Here is a 27,943-nt window from a genome sequence, read left to right on the forward strand (position 1 = left end):
CTTTCTTACAGAGGGATCCACGTCTGATCCAGAATCTCTACTCCGATGGCTTATTTATCGGTAATGGTGACCTTATTATCAGGTAAGGAACTCTATTGTATAGGGATGTATGTGTAAGAATATGTCTTACTGTGACAAATTGTCAGAAATTCATTTTACCGTAAGTTTTATGGTACAAGGTATTCAGATCATAGAAGACATTGAATTTTTTAACTTGTGTGTGATTACAAGGACTAAATCCTTTTGCTTACTAAATCCTAATGTGAATATCTGGGTTATTTTGGGATATGGAAATAAATTTTCAGTGATTCATTATTATTACGAGATTCAACAATGGTTATCATGGCGTTTCTGTTATGTAATTCCCACTGGTCAGAGTAGAGACGCCATGTCTAATCTCAATATTTGTGGTCGTTACTGATGATAATAGTCATATATTATTATTAATAATAATAATAATAATAATAATAATAATAATAATAATAATAATATCACTACTATTATTATTACTAGTATTATATTATTACTATTATTGTTACTTTTACAATTATATTATTGTTATTATTACTATTTATTATTAATTATTATTATTATTATTATTGTTATAGTATTACCATTATTATTATTATTATTATTATTATTATTATTATTACTACTACTATTATTATTACTAGTATTATATTATTACTATTATTGTTACTTTTACAATTATATTATTGTTATTATTACTATTTATTATTAATATTATTATTATTATTACTACTATTATTATTACTATTGTTATAGTATTACCATTACTATTTATTATTATTATTATTATTATTATTATTATTATTATTCTTCAGTGTTTTATGTTTTTCAATTCACTGACAGTAAATTGAGATATTGAAAACTATTTGGAAATGAATAGAAGACTGCAAAAAAGCAGGGAAAGACCGTCAAAAAAACCAAAAAACAAAAACAGCTTAGATACAAGTTTGTCCCAGTATATTAAAATATTCTATACTATATTTTTCATTTTGCAAAAAAATAAGCTTATAGTCCTCCGTATATAGAAGCGTTTGACTGCATTGTTTGTGCTGGTATAAACGTATATGTCTAGATAGAATGGGTTAATATTATAGGGCCAGACTAGTTGGGCCATGGGGTCCATTTCGTCTATCAGTCTTCTATTATTCTAATCCTACTAATATTATAAATGTGAAAGTTTGTGTGTTTGGATGTTTGTGGGTTTGTGTGTTTGGATGTTTGTTCCTCAATGACACCTAGACGGGCAAACGGATTTGCCTGAAATTGCGCACATCCCGGATTGAAAGACAGGCTACATGGTACTCCCGTAGACCACCGCAATTCACTCCCGTGACCGGAGATTTTCAATTTGGAATTCACTGCAGGACCTGGGACGCTTTAGGACCTGGGATGACGTCATCCCAGCCCTTTCAGCTGCTCACCCGGTTGGCTGCCACTTCTCTATGTGGGCGGCGCTATCGGCCGGCGTGCAGAAAAACATGGCGTCTTTCAGAGGTCCGGAGCATCCGGAACAATCGGCCGTACTCTGGGGCAGCGAGAAGTTCATAGGCTGCCCCACCTGTGTGAGCTCACTACGGGAGCGGGGGAGTGCTCTGCCGTGGCCGGACAGGTGGTCGCTTGCACCGCGGTCTGGAATGCTGGTTTGGCCTGGAGTCTGCCTGTCCATCGGGGATGTCGCCTATATCTGCTCTGGTCAGTCTGCCATGTCATTCGGCCAGGGGAGAGGAGATGTGATGGCAGGGGAGTTAGGGGACTTTGAGAAGGGAGAGGGGTGGGGTGTTGGGGGTGCGCGGGGTTGCTGGTCCGGTGGGGGACACGGCAAGGGTGACGGGGACAGGGCTGCCACGGCGCCCAGTGATGGAATGGGGGCACATGGCTTGCTGCAAGGGGGGAGCCCAGGCCATGGGGCCAAAAGTGGTCCCAAGGGGCGCCGGGGCGGGAAGCGGCATGAGTGCAGGGAACAGCCGGTAGATACAGAGGCCACAGAGCCACGCAAGCAGCGTATGTAACGGGGTCACGCAGGGGTGGACATGGCAGCGCACAGCAAGTCCAAGCCAAGGGCACGTGCCTACATATTACCAGCTTAGCGCCACCGCAAACCCGCAGAAGAAGTCGCGGGCAGATGCTAGTGTACTGTACATATACATAATATTATCATGTAGCCCTTACCTCCAGTGGGGTCTAATACTGATAACAATAGTATAATACACATCAATGACCTTTTTCCTTTGTAATATCTATAAATATTATTTAATATAAGTAATATAATTTATTATGTAACCTTTGTGAGGATTATATAGAGATTAGCGTCACTGCCTAGAACTTCCTTCACTTGTGACGGACATGTTGTGCTCCCTCTTTATTTAAGAAGAGTTTCTTCAGCAGCTGTGGTGTGTATTATACGTATACATATATACAATATTTCCCCTGTAGCCGCAGCAGCAGCATATACAGTACAATGCAGTGGTTTTAGACGTTCTTTTGAAAACAATGGAGGACTTTCATATAGTAACAGTTGAAAAATGTCCATCAAGTTCAACCAAGGGAAAGGACTGAAGGAACTAAATATTATATATATTTCCATAAGCATCAGTGCTATTTTTCTAATCCTTTTTTGAAGCTGTGACTGCTGTGACCAGCTCCTGGGTAGGCTATACCACAGATTTACAGTCCTTACAGTACAGAACATGCTCCTAGTAGTTACGCCCCTGCATGTCCCACTATAAAAGGGGTTGTCCCCTGATTATAGTTCATCATCTGTTATAGATAGGTAATACATGGTTGGACGGGGTCTGACTACTGGAACCCCCACTAACCATGCTGTGGATTTTTTTTTTTCTTTAAATAGGCCATTACTTGCTGGAGTAACTCCAACAGGTATCGGGCCCTGTTTACTTACTTACCCTGGCTCCTGCAAATGGCCATCAGCACTTCCTCTTCTGGCGGTTTTGAGCATGGGCCAGAATCGGTAAGTGAGGCCGCAGGTCTGTATCATTATACTGAGGGAGTCTTTTCAGACCTCCTGAGTATAATCATTGGCAGGCTTGGAGAAGTGAGGGAACATATAAAACATTGTTACTTATCTCTCCCGGGCTCCGGAAGGCTTCGGGCCTATTTAGTGATGTCTCAGACATCACGTGGCCGGGCTTGTGTCCTTATGTGTAGCGTAGCGACACAGGCCCTGTTCAAGTGATTTCTCTTCCATCGTAGAAGGTGGCCAACATCAGCAAGGAGTGCCCATGTCAAATGTTCACCTTGGGGACCCGCCATTCCTAGTTACGCCACTGGAGACATGTTTGGAAATTCTAGTGTCTACCATACTAACTTACCAAAATCTAAACACTTTTCCTTTTAGCAATGACAATTCCTTTATCCAGACAACTCAGTCTTGTCATATAAGAATCACTATATATATATTTTTTCCAGCCGCCACACTACACACATTTGCCATTGATGTTCCGCAAATAAGGAATTCCAGTTTACTTCTTCTGACAAAGAACCTTTTGATCAACTACAGTAAAGGTGTCAGACCTGTGAAGAACTGGAGCCAAACCACCACTGTGTACATAGACCTCTTTGTCCATGCTGTTTTGGATGTCGTAAGCCAATATCTATTTCTTATAATGATTTGGTTGTAAATGTATGTTCTCCTTAACACTTTTATTAAAGGGTGTGAATATTTTTGAAATAATTTTTTGCCTTTATGCAACTAAAAATAAAAACCGGAATGTATTGGAATGTAATATTATATGTCAGCTATTCAACGTAACACTGGATAGACTAAGGCCCAGCCAGAGCAACCGATATTTAGTGGGAGGGGGAAACTGAGCAGGGGATTCCCTTCTATGGCATTCATATATATGTTGTAGCCTATTGAATACATCTGGTAGGCAGCTGAAAAGGCTGGGATCACATCTGCGCACAGGTTTCAGTTGCTCAGGTCATCAGGGGGTCCTGAACAATGGAGAGTCAGACCATTTAAACCAGGGGTACTCAAACTTTTTTATAAACAGGGGGCCAGTTCACTGTCCCTCAAACCATTGGCAGGCTGAAATATAGTTTAAAAAAATAATATAAGATTATATGCTCCACAGTAGCTCCCGCCACAGTATTATCTGCTCCTCAGTACACCCTCCTACACTGTAGTACATGCTTCTCAGTATTCCCCCCCCCCCAAAGCATTACATGCTCCTCAGTACACTCCCCCACACACAGTATTATATGCTCCTCAATACCCCCCCACAGTATTATATGCTCCTCATTACACAACTCACCCCCACACGCATGCGCCAGGACAGAGGTCACACTTTGCAGTCAGTGTAGGCCGTGGCTTACACTGACAGCTTTCAGTTGTATGGGCATTTGCACATACAACTGAAAGCGCGATCGCTCACTAACAGGGAATCTGTACTGGATTCCCCATTAATGAGTGAACCAGGCGACGGCTGCCGGCAGGCTGGAAAAATGTCCTTGGCAGGTCGCATGTGGCCCGCGGGTCGTAGTTTAAGGCCCCCTGATTTAAACAGCGGTTACCTGCAGACCCCCACAGACCTCATAGACTATAATGGAGTCATCCACATCACTTATCAGGACACTGATAATCACAGTTATGATGTATATGTAACTATGACATGGAATCCAATAAGTAATTTCACAGTTTATCTACCTCTCCCTCTGCACATGTTACACAGCACATAGCATGTCTATAAAATTCTCCCACAGAAGTCAGTAGTTTGAAGTGGCAGATTGGTAAATTTTTCAGGATTTTTTAAAATATAGATAATAAATACAATATAGAAATACAATATAGATAATATAGATAATAAATATAGATAATTAAATACAACACCAAAAATCCACTAGCCACAATAAGTCATTTTTTTTTTTGCTTCCCTCACTGCACAATGACCTCTGGGTAATATGCACATAAGAAAATCACATAAAATATGTTTTAACAATAAATAATTTTCAGACAAGACATTCCCTTTAATGGGAAGAATAGTACACCATGCATACCATCATAGTAACAAACGCTGTTTCTGAACCCCGTCATAGAACTACCAGACTCTTAAAGAGGACCTTTCACCACCTCCAACATAGCAATAGGCACTCTTCCACAGACTCCAGCACAGTTGTAATTTTTTCTGTAGCCCACACCATTCCTGAGCAATCAATGCTGTTAGTTTTGGTGCCTGATATGCTATTTAGTCTCTGTACTGTCAGGTGGGTGGTGTCAGGCAGGAGCAGACAAGGGGTGTGACTCTGAGCTCTGACACTGACTGCCTCTGATTGGAGCTCTTAATCTGACACCGCCTCCTGACAATACAGACCTTAAATAGCAGATCAGGCATCAAAACTATCTGCACTTGTTGTTCAGGAACGGTGGGGGCTAGAAAGAAAATTGCAACTGTGCTGGAATCAGTGGAGCGGCACCTATTAACAGATGCTAAGAATTGGTGGAAGTGAAGTAAGGTCCTCTTTAAGCCCAGAATATGTTATACATGAATAAAGGTATATTAGGCTATACTGAATGCTTTATAACATGATCCTACACTATAGCATGCGGCCTACAGCTTGGTAACAGATTTTTCTTTATTTGGGTCATTGGAAAGAGGGCCAACATGTAAAGCATTGCAGCACTGATGGCACAGGGTGAACATATAGTCACAGGTAGTGAATAAGCTTTTCCTCCAGTATATTCTCTTATGGAGAACCCCTGAATAACATTGTTCTCCTCAACATCCTGATTAATGACTCAGCAACTAATTAAAATAGTGCGGGACGCCGGTGATTTGTTTCGTGTCATCTGAAGGTGACGTCCCATTTAATCAGAGATAAAGCAGAAACAACTACATAGAAAACAAGTGATCAATTCACCAGCACTATTATTCAAGAAATAAACTTTTGACAAAGTTATTCAGCCACTGCTTTATTGCACCAGTACGATCTTATTATTATTAGTAATAAAATATTCAGCTTTCTGCCCGTGGCTTGTAAGAGGGCCATGTCCCAACCAGGACCATAGGGCCTCAACCCCCTTCGCCGCATCCAACATACAATAACAGTAGATGTTGCTGAGCGCCCACTGTAGTCGCCACGTCTCCAAACCTGAGGCAACATTGGCAGTCCCCAGGAACAAGATCCAGGGGCAGCAATCCATTACCATGACAGCTGGGATCCTATTGAGGCCCCGTTCCCACGGAGTAATGCGCCGCTCATTCTGACACGTAAACACGTGTCAGAGTGAGGCGCTTCAAAACAGATCTCATTGACTTCAATGGGTGCCGACTTACACACTCTACACATTGAAATTAATGGGAGGCTTTTTAAACCATTAATTTCAATGTGTGGCATGCGTAAGCCGGCACCCATTGAAGTCAATGGAATCTGTTTTGAAGCGCCTAACTCTGACATGTGTTTACGTGTCAGAATGAGCAACGCATTACTCCGTGGGAACGAGGCCTGAGGGTTTCCAGGCTTGTCATTAGATTATTCGAAGTATAGAGTATAGAGGTTTTACCATACATTGCAGTGCATTAGCATTGCAATGTATTGGATTAGTGATCAGATCCCCTGAGATTTAATACACCTAGGGGTCTAAAAATAATAGTAAAAAAATATAGAAGCTTAAATCACATTAAAGGGATTCTACCATTAAAACTTTTTTTTGTGGATAAGACATCGGAATAGCCTTTAGAAAGGCTATTCGTCTCTTACCTTTAGACATGGTCTCCGCCGCGTCGTTCCTTAGAAATACCGTTTTTTACCAGTATGAAAATGAGTTCTTCTGCAGCGATGGGGGGCGGGCCCCACCAATGCCAGAGAAGTGTCTCCAAGCGCCGCCTCCTTCTTTGTCCGCCGCGTCATGTTCAATGTTTTCCAGCGCAAGCTTATAATTTCTAGCAGGGCAGAGCAGACTGCGCAGACGCACAGGTCACGGGAAAATGGCCGCTTGCACAATATTGTTAGCGGCCATTTTCCTGTGGCCTGTGTGCCTGCGCAGTCTGCTCTGCTCTGCTAGGTTATGAGCCTGCGCCAGAAGAAGACATTGAACATGACCCGGCGGACGAAGAAGGAGGCGGCGCATGGAGACACTTCTTTGGCAGCGGTGGAGACCCCTCATCGCTGTTTGAGTGCTGGGGCCCGCCCCCATCGCTGCGAGAGAACTCATTTGCATACCGGTAAAAAACGGTATTTCTGAGGAACGGCGCGGCGGAGACCACATCTAAAGGTAAGAGACGAATAGCCTTTCTAAAGGCTATTCCAACGTCTTATCCACAAAAAAAAATAAAAAAATTTAATGGTAGAATCCCTTTAAAGCACCAGTCCATAAGGACATTCTGTGGTTTAGTGTCCCCACTGCCACCAACTATTCCTAACTACTAGGTCAGTACAGCCAAGATGGCAGAAAGTTTGTCAAAATTATTTCTCTTAGTCCAATAATGCATCTTCCCTCGAAGTCTGTCAACTGGGTAAAACGTCTTTGAGAGTGTCATATAGTTCTGCCTAGCAGTCAACAATTTCTCACCAAGAGATACGCTACCCAAAAGTAGCCTCTGAGAGCTTTTTTATAAGGCAGTAGGGGAAGTGCTTTTACACCCTCTTGTGACAAGTCCCAGTGTCTAATGAGACCACATCATTTCCATATATGCCTGAGACATAGCTACATGTTAAGTTTTGCAGCAATCCAACATTTCTATTTGGATACATTATTTTCTTTACGTCGATGAATGTGTTTATTATGTTCCAGGATCTGCAGAATCAGAAACTGACGACCAGTATTTGGTACAGACAGGTATGTGTTATACATTTCTACATTACCTCACTTAAAGAGGTTGTGGGCTTAGTTACCTTGATCAAAATGTATAATAAAAAAATACGGAAGGGTACATGGGAAGGGTTCTATTGGAGAACTTGTGCACTTCCCACGTTTCGGATTGACCACTGGGCTCTTGTAGCCTCATTTTCCGTATTGGATAAAACTTTGTTATATAATACGCTTCGCACCCCTACCAGGCGCTGTATTTAATTTAATGGTGACTGACTTTCTCTAAAAACATTTACGAAAACTTGTACATGTACAGTATATCATCTACCTACAAACACCATGATCTGTATCTTCCAGATTTACCCTTCTTTATTCTAGATGTGGAAGGATGAATTTCTGGCCTGGAATTCAAGTCATTTTGATGGAATTGGGGAAATTTCCCTCCCACTCAGTGCTATTTGGGTTCCAGACATTGTGATCAATGAATTGTAGGTAACAGTAGATGCCATGTCTGAGTACATTTGTCTGTCTATTGTATGTACTGTATTGGGTAACTGCTGGTCATACAGGGGGTTAGACATATGGTGCATTATATAGTCAATAGTAATGAAGTAATAGGGCACACTCAGTTCTATAACATTGTACCATTGTCTGAATAGTGCCGATTCCCTGTATGGAGTTCTCAATTACTCTAGGGAATCTTTGGGGTTCACTAAATACCTCTAGCACTTACACTATATACGCCATACAGACTCCATGCATATGAATTTTTTCCCCTGAAATGGGGCAATTGGTATGAGCCTCATAGGGTTTTTCTTTTGCCTTCCCCTGGATCAACACTGTAGGGGATTGTAGGGTTATAAGTAGGGTTGAGTCGATCTTGACTTTTCAGGATCGATTTTGAAATCCGATTTCCGATCATTTTTCATTTGAACCCGATCTCGATCCCAATTCCGATTCCAATGCAAGTCAATGGGATTTTTTTTATTAATCGGAGATCGGATTTTAAAAACAATCCTATTCACTATACAGCATGGAATATAACAATTGAACGCTTTAATTGTTAGAATCCACGCTGTGTAGTGATTTTTTTTTTTAATCACTAAGTAGCCAGAGGATTTTTTTTAATCCTCTGGCTACTTAGTCCCCCCTGGTGTCCACTTACCTGCAGAGATGGCTGGTCCGGTGCCCGGTGTTCTCGTTCTTCTTCGCCTCGCTGCCCCCTGCCTCCCAGGTTAGGAGAGTGTGGGCGGGTTAGGAGAGTGTGAGCGGGTACTGGGAGGGGAGACATCACGTCTCCCTGCCCTGTACCCACCCACATTCTCCTAAGCCACAAGCCCCGCCTTCTTCCTAGCTCTTTAAGACTAACCTGGGAGGCGGGGGCAGCAAGGCGAAGAAGAACGAGAACACCGGGCAGCGGACCAGCCATCTCTGCAGGTAAGTAGCTAATAGAGATGTTAGCTAGTCTCCCATTAGAATGAATGGACACAGCCGGCGCGCAGGGGGTTAAGGGTGTGTGCTGGCTGCTTCCATTCATTCCTATTGAACCGCAGTGGAGCCTTCACACTGAGTATACACTCTGCTCAGAATGAGCGGAGCATATACTCAGTGTGAAGGCTAACATTGTTAGCTTTTCCCACAATGCTTGGCCAGTAGCAAAGCATTGTGGGAAATAATCATCGATCTCGATCCCACCTAAAAAGATCGTGTTCGGAATTCCGATCACGAAAATTTTCTCGATCGCCGATCGGAATCCGATCTTTTCCGAACACGATTGTTCAACCCTAGTTATAGGTTGCATTTAATGGACCAGATTCTGTCTAAAATCAGTGGAGAGAAAAGTCCAGCACTAGGGACCTTGCTAGCTTCAGTATAGAACCGGGGGAAACCCAATGGACACCTGGCGCACCCCATTATAGTCTATGGCGTGTTCGCGGGTAACTGCTGTTTTAGTGGACGGGTTCTCTATCTGGGATTTCTGTCTTTCGGGTTCCCATGCAGAACCTTGCATCACAGGAACAGATGTCCCCATATTGAATAAAGCAGTGAGTCTCCATTTTAAGTCTATATGAAAAGTGTGATATTTATTATATATTATGATACTTCTATTAGTTATTTACTTGTTTTATTGCTATAAAATACATTATTGCTATATATTCCTATAGTGTAGAAGATGGAAAGACTCCTGATCTACCCTATGTGTATGTGAGCTCTTCTGGAACTATCAGGAATAACAAGCCTATGCAGGTGGTGTCGGCGTGTAACCTGGAGATGTACGCCTTCCCTTTCGATATCCAGAACTGCAGCCTGACCTTCAGCAGCTGCTTACATACAGGTAATAGGGGTAGTAGTATATTCAGTGTCCGATAGCTGTGTGATCTTCATGGTATTATTAGTAACCCAAGGTGGATGCTGGGATTAGGAAATATCTGTGCCTTGTGATATTAATGGATGATTCATGGGTCATTGGTCAGTAGTCGCAGCTACATCATGTACCGGTCAGTCAAAACAAATAATGGAAAAGTTTACTGTGAATCTCTACATCAATAAACCTCTTTAGATGCATGATTTCATTAAAAAAAAGTAATGACAAAAACCTTATCTCACCTTTTAAAGCGAGTCTATCACCAGGACCCAATATATCAGCCCAGCCCATAGTTTAGAGTCCCCTGAATCAGTGTTATCCCATCGTGAATTGGTTCCTCCATCAATGAGATATCACTTTTTTTTAATATGTAAATTAACTCCTTGGGGCAAAGGTCACATCATCGTTGCTCTGAAGAGCTGATTTACATGCAACAACAGAGACACCAACGTACAGTATCTTTCCAGATGAAAAGACATGTATAACAATGACTATAAGTGTTTCAATCTCTGTTTGGGCTTTGCTCTTGATGCTGTAGAAATGATGTATGAGGTGGTTCCTCAGTCTCTCTGAAGTTCTGTGACAATGGAACAACATTGATACTAACACGGTACAAAGATATTTTTTCTTTTGACTATAAGGACAGTATAATTTCACATTGTGCCCCCGTGGTCCGGATTGTCTCCCATACACAGACCCTACTGATTCCTCTGCTGCTATAGTAATGTATTAATGCTAAAGGGCAGCAGTCAGGAGATAAGTAGGGTCTTCTGGCCACTGTGACTATGGAGGCAGGGGTATGACAGCTGGCAGACCGCTGTCCGAACAATCCTGCCTTGAGAGATGTGGCACGGAGAAGTGTAGGGCACAAACCTCTGATCAGGAAAAGAGCTTTAGCATCACTTCATATTCACCTGTACCTTGATGCTCTGGTGCCAACCAGCGAGGTTCGGGCCCCGCCACTGTCTCCTTTTGAAGGAAATCCTGGCTGTGATGTTCCATTCCTTAGGCTGCCGATTGGCCTCAGTGGTCATGTGCAGTGGGGACTTCTGCCAGAAGAAGCCAGTAGAGCAGCAGGACTGGACCGCCATGGGAGACACTGGAGCACCGGGGACAATCAAGTATCTTTTTTTCACCTTCCCTGGCCTAAAATTAAAAAAATATATATATACCTTGGACAACCCCTTTAGGTTCACATCTGCGTTTGGGTTTCCTTTCGGGGGGTCCACTTGGTTACCCCCAAATGGAAACCTAATCTGCTTTAAAAAGCAGTTACCCGCGGACATTAATGGAGTCCACCTGGTTTCCACTTGCAGTACTTTTCTCTCCACATTTTTCAAGTGGAGATGGGAACGGAATCTCCGAAATGAGAGCTAGCGCTGATGTGACCCCAGCCCGAGACACACAACATTGAACAGTGCTGCCATCTTGGCCAAGGCACATATTGATCTGTAGGATTGATAAGGTCTCTCAGCTCAAGGATTCTGTGTCTCAGTTTTTGAAAAGTGGTGATAATTGGCATGTTGATGAACCGGACACATCGCACATACTACTTCATCTGATATATCCTGGACAACCCCTTTAAGGTTGTTCACGCTGTGGCTAGTCTCCATTGTGTCTGGATTCTGTTGCTTTTCGACACCAAAGATAGTGCAGTCCAAAGAGCAAATCTTTCCATGTGTTCAAAAGGAAAACCTAATAAACCAATTATAAGTCAATGTCATCCATCAGAATTAATTAGAAAGGGTTCCAAGACGATCCATCAAAGCTGTCTTGGCTTCATTAATGTGAACACAATCTTAAGTTACGACAGAGTTGCTTTATCCAGAACTGTTATATAAAGTGCAAACCTATATTAGTGTAACAATTGCCTTGTGTTGTAGTGAACGATCTGAATCTTTCCATCTGGAGGAGCTACGAAGAAATCAGCAACGACAAGAGTATATTTCTAAATGACGGAGAGTGGGAACTTCTATCGGTGCCCTCCAACTATGAGATCCTACATACCCATGGGGGAAGCTTTGCTCAGGTCCAGTTTAATGTATGTCAAAGTCTTCTTTATATCTATTATACCTATGTATTAAAATATAGTATAAATAGTCATATAAAAGTTATACTAATGTTTCTAAAAGTTAATGTTGTGAAAGGGGTTAACCAATTAAAAAAAACAAACAAAAAACATGGGGCATTAATGAAAAACACTTCCTAACATATTTCCTGTTTAAATTCAACACTGTTTATCTCATTTATTTTCAGTTCATTGACCTTAGCTTTGACATTTTGTTTGCAAGCCCAATACCCCTCCCTGTGATCAGTTCAGCCAGCAAATGAAACATCACAGCAGCACATGGGAGTGATTTATTACCTGTGGTTTTATTGCAGGGGAGAGTGGAGAAGGGAGGGGAACACAGAGAGTAAGAGTAGTCAGATGAATCATGAGAAATGTAGTTTGTCGACAGATTCACTGATACAAGAGGCAGCAAGTAAAATACAGCCAAGCAAAGCGTGCACAAGGGAACAGGGTTGTCCAAGGAATCCGAAATCAGTACCACTAAATTACCATAGGTGTCACTGCTGTGCTCAGCCATATGTATCAGTTCATTCCGTTCAGTTAGTTCACAAGTTACATGATATATTCCCTATACATCTTGCCAGGACATATCACAGAGTGCTGCATAGGCCTTACTGTAAATTGTTTATTCCCCCAAGTATTTTCTTCTTCTTCTTGTAATTTCTAAATTACCTAGTCATCCCATCACTATTGCCCTTTGGAAAAATGACCATACCACTGGTTTTATGACCAAATCAATGTAACACTGAGCTGTACCTATAGTGAAGACTAGAGGGGTCTGTCATCCATACATTAAGTATAGAGTAGGACCCAGATAGCATGCCCTTGTGAAGGCCTCTTCGTGGCATTGCCCCTGTAGTCTCTAAACCAATCTTCCACTATCTTACAATGTCAGAAACTGGAACTCATTACAAAAAGGATGTGCACCATGACAGCCTTTTAGAGGGGTAGCATGAGGCCTATAGCATACAAATGCTTTCTGATGGTTTGTGCCGATACTGTTTGCCACCCTAGGCTTGGGATTAGGGTTGAGCGATCGGGATCAGAAAAGATCGGATTCCGATTGGCGATCGAATAAATTTCACGATCGCGATCGGAATTCCGATCCCGATCTTTTTAGGCGGGATCGAGGTTGGAGATTATTTCCCACAATGCTTTGCTACCGGCCAAGCATTGTGGGAAAAGCTAACAATGTTAGCTAGGTCCCATAGGAATGAATGGATGCAGCCAGCACACAGCCTGTGTCGGCGTCCTACCGCTTAACCCCCTGCGCGCCGGCTGCGTCCATTTATTCTAATGGGAGGCTAGCTAACATCTCTAGTAGCTAAGGCTTGTTTCACATATGCTGATGTGTTCCGTCCATAAGGGTCCACATATGGACCCTTACGGACGGAACACATCAGCATGACGGAACATATCAGCATGTGTGAATTGGGCATTATTACTTACCTGCACAGAAGCTCTGCTGCTGGTCCGGTCCCCTCTGTTCTCGCTCCTCTTCTCGCCTTGCTGCCCCCGCCTCCCAGGTTAGTGTTACAGACCTAGGAAGAAGGTGGGGCCTGTGGCTTAGGAGAGTGAGGGCGGGTACTGAGAGGGGAGCACTCTCGTCTCCCTGCCCTGTACCCGCCCACACTCTCCTAAGCCACAAGCCCCGCCTTCTTCCTAGGTCTGTAACACTAACCTGGGAGGCGGGGCAGCGAGGCGAGAACAGCGGGGACCGGACCAGCAGCAGCGCTTCTGTGCAGGTAAGTGGACAGCACTGGGGACTTAAGTAGCCGGGGGATTTTTTAATCACTACCCAGCGTGTAGTCTAACAATTAAAGCGTTCAATTTTTAGACTCCATGCCGTGTAGTGAATAGGATCGTTTTTAAAATCCGATCTTTGAAAAAAAATCCCATTGACTTGCATTGGGATCGGGATCGGGTTCGAATGGAAAATGATCGGAAATCGGATTTTAAAAACAATCCTGAAATCTCAAGATCAGCTCAACCCTACTTGGGATGTGACATCCATTTCCACTTGCTGTACAGAATGGATTGCTATGCTCAATTGCTATGCTCAATTCTTCTACTTAAAATCCGTTCATGCAGAAATTTCATCTCCATGCAACTTTTGCTGTCATTCCAGTTCATTGTTGAGGCTAGGTTCACATCTACATTTGGGTTTCCTTTCGGAGGGTCCACTTGGTTTCCAAATGGAAACCTAATCTGCTTTAAAAAGCAGTTACCCGCGGACATTAATGGAGTCTGCCTGGTTTCCACTTGCAGTACTTTTCTCTCCACATTTTTCAAGTGGAGATGGGAATGGAATCCCCAAAAGGAGAGCCAGCGCTGATGTGACCCCAGCCTGAGACACACAACATTGAACAGTGCTGCCATCTTGGCCAAGGCACATATTGATCTGTAGGATTGATAAGGTCTCTCAGCTCAAGGATTCTGTGCCTCAGTTTGTGAAAAATGGTGATAATTGGCATGTTGATGAACCGGAGACATCACACATACTACTTCATCTGATATATTGAGGCTTAAAGTGGGTAACAAACTTTGCATTCAGTCTGACTTTTATGCCCATCTTACTTACTACAGATTGGAGCTCGGTGCTTGACAATTTTATCAAAATGTTATCATTTGCAGATCTTGCTACTTCCTCAATTTGCATAACCATACTAAAAAGGTGACGTGCAAAATATTATGGCAGTGCCATTATGGAATGATGTTAATACTCAGTGCCAAGTAGGGGTGTAACTTGAGGGGGTGCAGAGGGTGCAGTCGCACCAGGGCCCAGGAGCCTTAGGGAGCCCATAAGCACTGGCATCAGTATTGAGAATGCAGCTTCCATCTGGCCCATAAGCCAAGGAGACCTACAGATCACCCTAACCACACTAAGGTGGTATTGAAATCCTTAGCTCCCATAACCATCACTTTCAAGAATTCTCTGTTGGAATGAAGTAGGAGGCCCAGACAGAAGATTGCACCGGAGCCCACACGACTTTAGTTATGCCACTGGTTCCAAGAACCTACATACAAAAAAGGTGGCTACTATGGCTTCTGTAGGCTATCTCTAATAGGGTTCCCATCTCATGTTTATGTCATGATCCAATACTTATGTGCAGTATGAGTATGCAAAAGAGTGTTAGCAAAACTTGCACTTGGGAAGCGGCTAAGGGTACACTTATGTACTATTCACTATTTGGGAGGTGGATTAATTCCGTTCCTTCCTTTTTCAGGGAATTGAGGGTAGAGTGGTTCTTATAAGAACCTAAGCTTAGACTGGCCCACGGGAAAGAGGTCGGCCCCCAAAATCCGTGGTTCGCTCCTAACCCTGGGTGGGCATATACCTGCTTCATAAACAGTATACTGTAAAGTGCAGAGTCAGGCTAACCAGTCACTTCCTTCGTGAACACTGTCTTCTCAATAGCATTGGGTGGACTCCAATCATCAGTCATTGTCCACCATCAGAGGCAAGGGCTAGGCAGCAAGCTACTACTGGAAACCATGCGTGCGGCTGCAGTTTCGGGAACACTTTGTAAAAAGTGGTAAGATAATACTTGCATGTAGCTGTACAGTGAGCCACCCTGGAAATCACTGGTTTGTGGAACTTGGGCACCAAAGTCCGAAACTGTGCAGACCAACAGCCAAAATGATACATTCAGACCCTGGTAACATATCTGCATATCATGGGCTGTCCTAGTGCCCAGTTTAGTGCCCTTTCCCATTAATATTCTCCTGCTGCTGAGAACTAATTAAATGCTGCCATAATTAAGAGAATCTAATATTCACGACTGGTTGATGTACATTATGCGCCACGCTAATCGGGGTCAATAAATCTGCACATGACTGTATTTCTATATGGAGCGCATAGCATAGGGCATCTATGCAGACACTTTGTAATGATCCCCCTTTGGTCGTAAGAATACATGATTTACATATGCTTACAGAACATGTATTTAGATGACATCGGAAATTAGGTTTAGGAGAACTCCTAGTCTTGGTAATATGAGCGTTTCATGATGCATAGATTGTATTAAGCATGAAAACAAATGCGGGACATTATTATCTGGATTCTGTAGGACCAGAATTGGTGGTTTAGCTGTGAATTACAAATAGACGTCGTCTTTTTCTAAGCTGAAATTCTCCAGCTCGTTAATTTGCATATGAGCCATATAGCCTCATTACCGCCAAACAGGATCGCAAGTGTTGCATGGAATACACAGCTGCACATCAAGTAATGCAAGAAACAGCTAATAGGCCACACACCATTACCTGGGAGAGGGATTGCACTGAGATACATGGAGTCTACAGAGTCACCGAGGAGTGGGAGGCATGGGATCTAAACACAATGACTAGTACTGTACAATTTCCATGTTCAATTCTGTTTCTCTGACTGTTATTCCTATTGTTTATCCACATTTGTTAACGGTGTGATTGGACTGGTTCAAGTTGTACTTCTAGTTGTGCAAGACAGGGTATAGGAGTATCCACACTAGTGTTCCAAACTGCTCATGCTTCTGCTTTTTGTATGTTTTTCTTGTTAACCTGACTGAGAAATCATCCGTCAGGGGCCAGTCTTTGGTCAAAGAGCCCCAGACCATAACAGGGAGGCAGGAATGAGAGTTCTGGCCTCCCCTACAGCCCTCCACAAAAGTAATGAATGGGATTTCAGGGACTGGGGTGTACGTTAATAATAAAGCTTAACCAGTTCAAGGAATGCACTGCTAAGATTTATTACTCCCTGGATAACCCCTTTAACCAATTCCATGTCATTCCTATTGTGTTGTATTCTGGGTCTCTGTTCTTCTTGCTCCTGTGAGGACGTGCCAACAGAGACATGTGACTACTTTCGATGTAGCAGTGATATGTGTACTGAAGTCACTATTACAGCTAGTGATTGGCTGTGGTGGTCACATGTCCTTGTTTGACCAATATGTACAAACCAACTCATACTCACCTTCCCTTACCTCTTTTGAACTTCCTTGTGAGGTCTAGCACTTTCTCATCATGGCGGTTGGTGTTCCCATGTCCCCAATGTCAGGCCTCAGCAATGACCTGGGACACATGACGTTACCAAGGAGGTGGTGAGAGTGCTGGATGCCATGAGGAGGCCCAAAATGAGGTAATGGAAGGTGAGCATGAATGTTTTCATTATAAACCTCCCTTAGGCCTCCATCTATTTTACTCTGCGGTCTGAAGAGACCCTAGAACGTAATAATTTCACCTTAAAGAACTAGAAATTGAATAGATAGGTTCCTTGGAGCCATGACAATGTTATATACTATGTTTTTTGCCAAGTTAAGGTGTGGTTCCTACCAAACTTTTTTGACCCGAAGAGAATCTAGGATCTGAGTCATCCAAATCCAAAACTAAAGGAATCCTGAGAGGTTTGCCCATCTCTAATGTCAACACAGACATGTGGCCACTTTAGTCAAACATTGGACAGTGACCTGTTAATACCACTGAGGTCACCACTACAGCCAATCGCTTACCAACTAACCACCACCTTGATTTGCAATAAGTATTTTAAGGAACTCGGCAGGGAGGTTGTTCCTGCCATCTTAGGGAACCACACACAGATCTTTTGTAGATGTAGACTTGCTCCAATGCTTCTTTCTCTTAATGTAATCCCAGACAGACTGGATGATGTTGAGATCAGGGATCCGTGGGGGCCGTATATTTTTCTGAATTCCTCCTCCAAAGGGCGGTCACACGAAATGTCAATGTCATTTAGATCTCTCTTTTGTTCATTCACTTTGCATTTTAATAATTGACAAAAAGAAACTGTTTGTGAAAGCGTTCTTACTTTGCAGCATTTTTTTGCCTAGAACTTTGCTTCCCTACTACCGTTGCATGGACAACTTATATACAGTATTTGGTCTTTTTCTATATGTGATGACCACCTAATGCTTTGACTTTGACAGTCATAGTTTTTGTTCACAGTAAAAGGATGGACCCATTCATTTCTTTGGGCCTATACATATGTCTGTAGATATGGCAGTGTGTCCATGCCGTATACAGTTATGAATTGCATCCTATTTTTGACTGTGTTTGCGGCACTCACAATTATAGGGATCATACAAGTAATTTTGCAAATCCTTGATTGCAATCGACATGCGAGCATGTTTTTTCAGATTGAAGATCAGTATTTAGTAAAAACCACTAAAACCATAGTATTTAGTAAAAACCACTATGGTTGTGTGCAGGAGACCTTAATTGTGGGGCAGGAGGTGGTAGATGCTGTCAGAAAATAGTTTCATTTAAAGGGGTTGTCCCATCACAAGGATCCTATCTATACTGCTAGTTTATGAGGATTTAAGACTTTTCCTAAATACATTGCTTTATCAAAACTGCTTTGTTTGGCCGCTATCTTAATTTATTCACTTCATTGTTTACACTCCGTTTCTATTGCCCTTGGGATTATCTGCTCATTTGTCAAGTGATGTAGCTGCCTGCTCTCGGGGTGGTGGGGGGGGGGGGCGGGAGGAGGGGTTGGGAGCAGCTCTGAGCTGTTTGTGTCTGATAAGTAGCGGAGCTTCTCAGATAGGGGAGGTGAGAGCTCCAGGATTTCTGAGCTCTTATCAGTCGGTTTAATTGAATTTGGCTGAGATAGGGAGTCCATTACCTCTGTATGTAATGCAAACTGACTCAAATCCAGCTCTGCTACATCAGCTTCATACGGTGGTAATTCATTTACAACCAATCCCGTGCAAGTGAAACCCTGCTTATCAATGTGCCGAGAAAAGCAGGAAGTTAATAGAGCACAACAGCCTGCAGGTTGGTGAACAAGTGTCATGGGAATACCCCTTTAACATGTGGGAAGGTCACCCACCCATATAGAAGACATTCTTTTTGTAGCAGCATTCACTGTTTGCTTTAAACGTCTTTATTCCAGGCAGGTTATTAGAGATGTGGCAGAACTTTCACCTAAAGTGTTTCAGTATCTGAAACGGCCGTAGGCCAAGAATTGCTGTATCTGTAATAACCTGCCTTGACTAAAGGAGAGGTTTGAAGCCACCAGTGAGTGCTGCTACATTCTTCCTTCTCCTACGTGTACTATTGATTTGCTGCAGTGAAGTAGCCGAGCACAATGGACACAATTATAATGAATCCTATTGCAACTGGACATTTGCTTGGAAGATACAATGTCGTGAGCAGTGCCGGCCTCTTTATTCTATATGTATGCTAAAGGCGCTTTCACACCTGCGCCGGTGTCCAGTTTGTGCATTCCGCCAGGTTTCCGTCTTCTGCCCTGGCAAAACTGGACAGGAGACGGAAACCTGGCGGTCAGTTTTCAAACCCATTCACTTGAATGGTTTTGCATAGGTGACCACTCATGTGCGTCTTCTGCCTGTCCACGGGGAAACCGTTTTTTTTTAGCCGGACACAAAGCAGGGTTCAGTTTCGCCATGGCAGAATACGGAAGCATAGCGGAATGCACAAACTGGACACCGGGTGCAGGTGTGAAAGCGCCCTCACTTGTTTTCTATTTGTCTTCCTGATATGGGGCAGAATATGAAGAGAAGGATGTAAAAAAAAAAAAAAAGTTTTATCATTTTGGTAACTCCAATAGAAGGAACTACTGTATATTGCTTATCATTTAGCTGTACATAGAAAGGCTGTGGTCACACTGGCGTTCATGGTCTGTTCGGGGTCTCCATCCCCCATTCTGCTTGAAATATGTGGAGAGAAAAGTCCTACAAGTGGATAGGGTTTCCGTTTTTTTGTTCCCCAAGTGGATCCAAAGAACAGAACCCTAACTCTAGTGTGAACCTAGCATCACATAGAAGATGAGGTTAATGAAGACACAGGCCCATCAATTCCAACCTATAACCCTACCCTGTTGATCCAGTGGGAGGCAATTACCCCCAAACTCCAAATCCAGCAACCAGTGACTTCCCCAGGGTCTGCTTGATACAGAAGTTCTAGAAAAAAATGTAATAACTTTGCAAAAAGTTGGTGAACTATGACCTACGCCATATCATAGCAGCGTAGTAAGACTGATATTACCGCCTCTGTTTTATACGCACTAGTAACATCTATGGCAGCCGACAGCACATATGTGCGGAGACTGAATGCAGCTGGTCACTTCACTTCCAATGAATTAAACATGGGCTCACTTTACTTTCATCGAAGCCCAAATGAGTTTTTTCTGGAACATCCTTTTACATCACACACAGAATAGATGAGCGGTACACAAAATGGCATGTAGGACGGTGGATCTTGCCATGAATATGGCCATACTTTGTCTCCAAAACTTGCACAATAGACTTCCTTTAGTAGAGCCAAGGGCATTACTGGACGCCGAATAATACATTTCCTCCATTACATTATAATTAACCTGTGTGCCCCAGTCTTTCATGATAACTGATCTCCAAGCTGACACCCTTTTTCCTCCGCTTTGGCATGTCCAGAACTAACAACTACCCTGGCAAGACAAGATAACCACACAAAACACAGGGAGATGAATGGCCGGCATGGGACATAGCTCTCTCATGCAGCAGTGATTTCAGCTTTAATGGCAAAATCATTATCATTGCGACAATGGCTCACAAATGAGCAGAGGGTGAAATAAAGAGGAGGGGGGAGAATTATGTGTGGAATAAATGAGCGCTTCCGAAATTCATAGCATCATAAAGAGAACCTTATCAAATGAACCAGCAGAAGGTTAGACGAGCAGCAGAGCAATTAGGCTAACACCGTAGGGCCTCTATTTCATCTTCTGTGCGCTCATCATGTACAAATTCCCAATTAGATTTATTCCTTTCATTATCATCAATGGGAATTCTAAACAATAGTGTATACAGCAACCCCCCCTTAAAGGTACAGTTTTTCCACCGTGTGTCGTTAATAGTAAAGGAGAAAAATAAAATGCGGTAAATTAAATAGTATTTTTTTTATACTTTTCCCTATTTACTTGTTAATGTGGACATCTATATCCAATATGTTTATCTTTCCGACCACATTACAGGAATGTAAAGCAGAAAGGAAATATGCTGCCAGAATGCGATATGTGCAGCTTGTTGAATGTTAAAGGGTTAATCCGGTCTCCTCAGCATGCTGCTAAATTGGGAATAACTTTGTTGAAGCTTCAACCCCCCAGGGTGGGATTTATTGAGTGCTGCGTTTTTACTGTTTCCGTAACTCCCAAGAAGGAGAATGGGTGCTGCAGAAACAGGGTAGATCAGCTGGGCCAGTGGATGGTATTACCAGATGTAACCTGTGTTTGTTTCTTTAAGGAATCCTTCACTATAACCAGGGGCCACTCTCTTTCTCTCTCTGTGTCTGTCATGTAAAATCTCAGCAGGGTTTCTACAGTATGCCCAGTCTGTCCTAGGGCACAGGCAGGGTCGTTGCACCTTTCACAGTTTATCCTCCAACCCATGTCTAGTACTCTCCCTCTGCAATAGGAGCTCAATAAGAAGCCTCCACGCCAGACAGGGATCTTGCCCGGGCTCTCTATACTACCTCTCTGTGCAACCTCTACAAAGGTTCAGGGAAGACTCATTCTCCTACTTGAGATATATATTGCAGTGTCCAGTGGGATGCTGCACAATCGGTATGGAGCCTCTCAACTCTCCCTAAAGATGATGTTGGGGGAAAGAAGGATTGGGCAACTTGAATTTTAATGCCCGAACCTTTCATTCACTGGGGAATGGCTTACTACCTCTTTAGGGCCCCTTCACACGGCGTAAGCGCTCGGCTCATTCCGAGCCATACACGCGAGCGCTTCTAAACACTTCCTATTCACTTCAATGGGAGCGCGCGTAAAAACGTCTTTACAAGCGCTCCCATTAAAGTGAATGGGAAGTGTTTAGAAGCGCTTGCGTGCACGGCTCGGAATGAGCCGAGCGCTTACGCCGTGTGAAGGGGCCCTTATCCGTACAGAACACATGTCAAACCAAGTATGTATATGGATGAGGTAAGTAATTAGAAGAAATGGCTATTGGCTGAACAAGTATATGGGCACCTTCACAGGTAGGCCATGCTATATTATTGGGCGGGAACAGGGCAACTGGCACAGGCTTCATTTGGGAATACCATCTGCCAGCGAATGTGATGCCTCAAGAACAGATTAAGGATTGTGGGAATTGTGGTGGGATTGAGAAAGGGAAGGATGGGCTTAGTAAGTGACCACATGTTAATTTATTACACCCAAAAGTCCTTTCCTGTTTGGTTCAATACAATCTATTTTCACATGTTACCATTTCAGGCTAAGGAAAGACTAGTTGTAGAGTTCATTTAATGAAGTAACTGATCCGAAATCTAGGAAAGCTCAAGTCTGTAACTTTCAGCAGCTATTCCTCCAGATTCCACCATAAACATGCATGCTCTCTCCAGTCCATATGTTATTGATGGGGGCAGCAGAGTGAGCCACTGCCAGGCTACTCTGGGGGCTTATGTACCCTAAGAAGATTTGCAAATATCTATAAATTCGGCTGCCTCTTGTTACATGTGTGTGGAAACATTAACATCTATCCTTCGCATCAGACAAAAAAATATGTATTAAATATGTGCCATGAAACATATCTATCCTCTGTTCATAGGATTAATAGGTGAATGGTGAGGGGTCTGACTGCTGAGACCATTAATCCTGGCAGAAAACTGTATGTAGGGACCCTTGTTGGGTAGTTGGATAGGACACATCCACACCCCCATTTACTTCAATGAGAGAATTGAAGAATAAGTATCCTTTGTAGCATGATCCCTTTAAGACGTTCCATTCCATGGCACAAAATTCTGGTTACAGAAATATTTCTACATGCAAGTGAATTGACTGAGCTGCAAATATGGAGAAGTATAGGGTCTATTCTATATATTGTAGCTTTTTTCTATGTCATGGACACACATCTGTAAAAACTACAGCTGTGTGTATGGGGCCATACAAATGTATGGGTTTGTACTGTTAACCACAATTGAGTATAACAAGTACAGTCGTGTGCATAAGGCCAAAGTTAATGTTCACTTGCAGTAGTCTCTTATTGCTGCAAATAAAGCGACAAAGCAGGAAGATGGATATATATATAGATATATATTTCTCTTTAATTATCTGGTTTGGAATAGAGCCAGGGAAGGGAATGGTAGACGACTTTATAGCTTCTTGCTCGAGGGTTTTTTCATTTTTTTTTTTTTTTTTACCATTTCCCTCTTGATATACAATCATTTGTTTTTCAGTTTTGTAGTGCAAATGACCCCCTTCATCACACATTAAAATTAATATACATACCAGAACCCCTTGACACGTATAAGAATTCTTATATATTTTGCATACAACTCATTAAAGGGAAAGTGAGTAGTAGCAATGTTGTTTACTGTAGGCCAAGGACACTCCAGCCCACCTCCCAAGATGGGGCAATGTCAAAGGGCCCCGCGGTGTACCTGATGGTGGAAGGAACTGAAGCCCCACTTTAAAGGGCACATATCTCTAGCATTGATTACGCTTTGTATAACCTTGTCTTAACCAAGTACCATCCAATTAATTTTGTTTTCTAGCTTGTTATCCGCCGACGTCCCCTGCTGTATATAGTCGGCATTCTTCTACCTAGCATTCTGCTGATGGTCGTGGACCTCATGAGCTTCTACCTGCCCCCTGACAGCGGGACTCGGATCATGTTCAAAACCAGCATTCTTGTTGGATACACGGTCTTTAGGGTTAACATGGCAGATGAACTACCAGCTAGCACCTTAAGTGTACCATTAATCGGTAAGTCTATCAACCCATTGCACACGATCCAAGTTGGTTTCCCTATATTGTCTGCATTCTTTGATCTGTAATCGCAGATAGTATAAGGACCCTATACATGTCCATAGTTTTTGTGAAACAGACTCACCCATACAAGTGCATAGGATCGTTTTTGTGGATCCATGGTTACAGATTCAAGGTGGACATGTATTTTATGGAATATGGATCCATTCTTGTGGACAGTAAAAACCACTACAGTCATGTGCATGTAACCTAAAGGTCTATATATTTCATAAAAAAAAATAAAAATATATATATATATATATATATATATATATATATATATAATGGATTAGCAGTTACCCACGACTTTGTCTGCGGGTTGGCAGTGGCGCTGAACTGCTTATATTTCTTGTCCCCCCATCTCTGTCTCCAGTTTCTTGTCTCCCCATCTCTGCCTCCAGTTTCTTGTCCCCCCATCTCTGCCCCGAGTTTCTCCCCCCCCATCTCTGCCCCGAGTTTCTCCCCCCCCCATCTCTGCCGCCAGTTTCTCCCCCCCCCATCTCTGCCGCCAGTTTCTTGTCCCCCCATCTCTGTCTCCAGTTTCTTGTCCCCCCATCTCTGCCTCCAGTTTCTTGTCCCCCCATCTCTGCCTCCAGTTTCTTGTCTCCCCATCTCTGCCTCCAGTTTCTTGTCCCCCCATCTCGGCCCCGAGTTTCCCCCCCCCCATCTCTGCCGCCAGTTTCTTCCCCCCCCATCTCTGCTGCCAGTTTCTTGTCCCCCCATCTCTGCTGCCAGTTTCTTGTTCCCCCATCTCTGCTCCCAGCTTCATGTCCCCCCCCACACACACACACATCGGCCCCAGTGTAGTTGGAGTCACCTTGCCACGCTCTCTCCGCCCGCTCACTGCACATAGTTGTCGGGCGGCTGGCTGCGTGTGGCATATATGAGGCAGATCGGGGGCCAGAGTCAGGTTTCTATGACAGCTGGAAGCCTTGCGCTGCCTCCCTGGCCTGTCAGTCTTTCGCTTCTATTGCAGCCTAGGCAGGTAGAATGCAATAGAGGCGCCGGTATTCTGCAGTGCATTGCAGAATACCGACGCCTCTATTTCAGTCTACCTGCCATATGCAGGCAGCCGCCTGACACCTACAGTATGTGCAGAGGGCGGCGGCGAAGCGTGGCAAGGTGAGTCCAACTACACCGGGGCCGATGTAGGGGGGGAACCATGAAGCTGGGGAATGTGGTTGATCCCTGGGGACACCGACCTAGGGACAAAGGGACACTACCTAGGGACACTATCTTCCATCATGTTTGTTTACTTTGTAAAAAGTCATGCATGCAGGACTGCCCCCCTCCACAGTAAAACACCTCCAAGCATCTAAGGTCCATGGCTGGGAAATGTTTACTTACATTTATGTCAGAGAATCACTAACTGGAAATATTTTTTATCTATAGGTGTATTCTTTATTGTGTGTATGGCCCTTATGGTTTTGAGCCTTGGCAAATCTATTGTGGTGATAAAGTTCCTTTACATTGACAAAGATTCATCTGGAGCTCATCTTATATCACAATGTTCAATGCTGAGAAGACACAGTCACTCTGAAGATAACTCCATGGGTTCAACTGATGGAACAACAGGTATAAATACGGGTTTGATGAAATACCCAATGGATCTTAGGATGTCATACAAATGTGGTGTCATAAATAAGCTTGAGAGCCAGGATGTGAAAGAAAATACAATGAAATCCTACTGAGATGACCAAAATTGACTTTAGAAATGGCCTTCTAGAGTGAGAATCTCTTAAGTAGGTAGTAATATACATGCTACATTAAGGAATGGAAAATGGGTTAAAGAAATAAGGTGGGTAGATGTGCTATATATGTGCCCCCTGAGTCTTAATCCTGCAGTTACCATCAAGGGCACTCCAAATCCTTGAAGCTCATCAGGCTTACTACAGTTATGACAACCTTTCCTCAAAAGAAAGCCTTCCTTGGCATCCAGCTGATACCGTCCAGCTTCTACAACACCAAATCATTCAACTAATATTGCTAAAATAAATGGGTTATTTACAGAACCAAATAAAATCAATAGGCTACCACGTGGCTGCACCAAGTCCTCCATGGTGGGACTCCCTGTATGATGTCCACATGTCTTGTATAGGGCAACTGCTGTAAGTGACATTTGTTTTGTATTCTAGAGAGCCTGTGTGGTATAGATGAGATGTTCCAGAGCCCAGCAACATCAGACGATCCAATGATGGAGCAAATCCTACAGGAGGTCACCTCGATCCGTTCTTATGTACAGGAGATGGAGTCAGAAGAAACCTGGCATAGCAAATGGCTTAACCTGTGCTATAAGTTAGACAGTCTTATGTTCAGAGCTTACATGCTGCTCTTCACTGCCTATGCGGCTACTCTTACATTCTTATGGTGGGCTTGGAGCTCATACACTGTACCTGCATGAATCAGCTAAGATTGTAATGAAAGGGATTGTCGGGCAAAAACAGAAATCTTTCCACATACATTTCATATATACAATCATTAAACAGATCAACACCATACATGACTCTTTGCCCAGAAGCTTTTCTCTCGACATCTTCCTTTTGTATCACGAGTCTATTACCCCCCGGCATTTTAACTCTTCTCCTAAGATGCCTCTAAATATTTCAGTATGTCTCTGCTGGGCGGTAAACTAAGGAATTGTAGTATGCAAGGTAAGCCAAGACTACAGTAGTTCTGGAGAAGTGCTTCCCAAGTTTTCTAAAGGCAGGAACCAGTTTTATGCAAGACTTTTATTTGAGAGACCACCCATGACCATATCCAGTAACCCTGTGACAATAATAATTGTAACCAAAACTATATTCCTTTATATTCTGCTTCTTATTCCACTGCATCCTTCTGTTTTCTGTCCCTTATTCTGCCATATTTTAATTCTTAATCTGCTTTTCAGGGCTGTATTCTGCCTGTCATTCCTCTATATTCTGTCTTATTCATCTGTATACTGTCTCTTATTCCTCTGTATTCTGACTCTTATTCCTTTGTATTCTGCCTCTTATTTCTCTGTATTCTGCCTCTTATTCCTCTGTATTCTGCCTCTTATTCCTTTGTATTCGGCCTCTTATTCCTCTGTATTCGGCCTCTTATTCCTCTGTATTCTGCCTCTTATTCCTTTGTATTCTGACTCTTATTCCTTTGTATTCTGACTCTTATTCCTTTGTATTCGGCCTCTTATTCCTCTGTATTCGGCCTCTTATTCCTCTGTATTCTGCCTCTTATTCCTTTGTATTCTGACTCTTATTCCTTTGTATTCTGCCTCTTATTCCTTTGTATTCTGCCTCTTATTTCTCTGTATTCTGCCTCTTATTCCTCTGTATTCTGCCTCTTATTCCTTTGTATTCTGCCTCTTATTTCTCTGTATTCTGCCTCTTATTTCTCTGTATTCTGCCTCTTATTCCTTTGTATTCTGCCTCTTATTCCTTTGTATTCTGACTCTTATTCCTCTGTATTCTGACTCTTATTCCTCTGTATTCTGACTCTTATTTCTCTGTATTCTGACTCTTATTTCTCTGTATTCTGACTCTTATTCCTCTGTATTCTGACTCTTATTCCCTTGTATTCTGACTCTTATTCCTTTGTATTCTGACTCTTATTCCTTTGTATTCTGACTCTTATTCCTTTGTATTCTGACTCTTATTCCTTTGTATTCTGCCTCTTATTTCTCTGTATTCTGCCTCTTATTTCTCTGTATTCTGCCTCTTATTCCTCTGTATTCTGCCTCTTATTCCTTTGTATTCTGACTCTTATTCCTTTGTATTCTGACTCTTATTCCTTTGTATTCTGCCTCTTATTCCTTTGTATTCTGACTCTTATTCCTTTGTATTCTGACTCTTATTTCTCTGTATTCTGCCTCTTATTTCTTTGTATTCTGCCTCTTATTTCCCTGTATTCTGCCTCTTATTTCTCTGTATTCTGCCTCTTATTTCCCTGTATTCTGCCTCTTATTTCTCTGTATTCTGCCTCTTATTCCTGTGTATT

General features: G+C 42.8%; 1 protein-coding gene across 1 annotated transcript; it reads left to right on the forward strand.

Annotated features, from left to right (window-relative positions):
* HTR3B (5-hydroxytryptamine receptor 3B) lies at nucleotides 1–26,372 on the forward strand. The gene is made up of 9 exons (XM_075279000.1): nucleotides 1–82; nucleotides 3,457–3,629; nucleotides 7,781–7,825; nucleotides 8,177–8,286; nucleotides 9,964–10,133; nucleotides 12,047–12,204; nucleotides 23,719–23,929; nucleotides 25,364–25,546; nucleotides 26,107–26,372. Exons 1-9 carry the CDS (start codon nucleotides 46–48, stop codon nucleotides 26,370–26,372), a joined length of 1,353 nt encoding a protein of 450 aa, XP_075135101.1. The 5' UTR covers nucleotides 1–45.
* The last annotated feature ends 1,571 nt before the right edge of the window (nucleotides 26,373–27,943 follow it).

The sequence above is a fragment of the Leptodactylus fuscus genome, chromosome 6, assembly GCF_031893055.1.
Source record: "Leptodactylus fuscus isolate aLepFus1 chromosome 6, aLepFus1.hap2, whole genome shotgun sequence".
NCBI lineage: Eukaryota > Metazoa > Chordata > Amphibia > Anura > Leptodactylidae > Leptodactylus > Leptodactylus fuscus.

Coding starts and splice junctions, on each gene's coding strand:
- HTR3B (XM_075279000.1), top strand. CDS start 46: ATGGCTTATTTATCGGTAATGGTGACCTTATTATCAG. Junction 7,826..8,176: donor CCAGTATTTGGTACAGACAG/GTATGTGTTATA, acceptor TCTTTATTCTAG/ATGTGGAAGGATGAATTTCT. Junction 12,205..23,718: donor TTGCTCAGGTCCAGTTTAAT/GTATGTCAAAGT, acceptor TTTGTTTTCTAG/CTTGTTATCCGCCGACGTCC.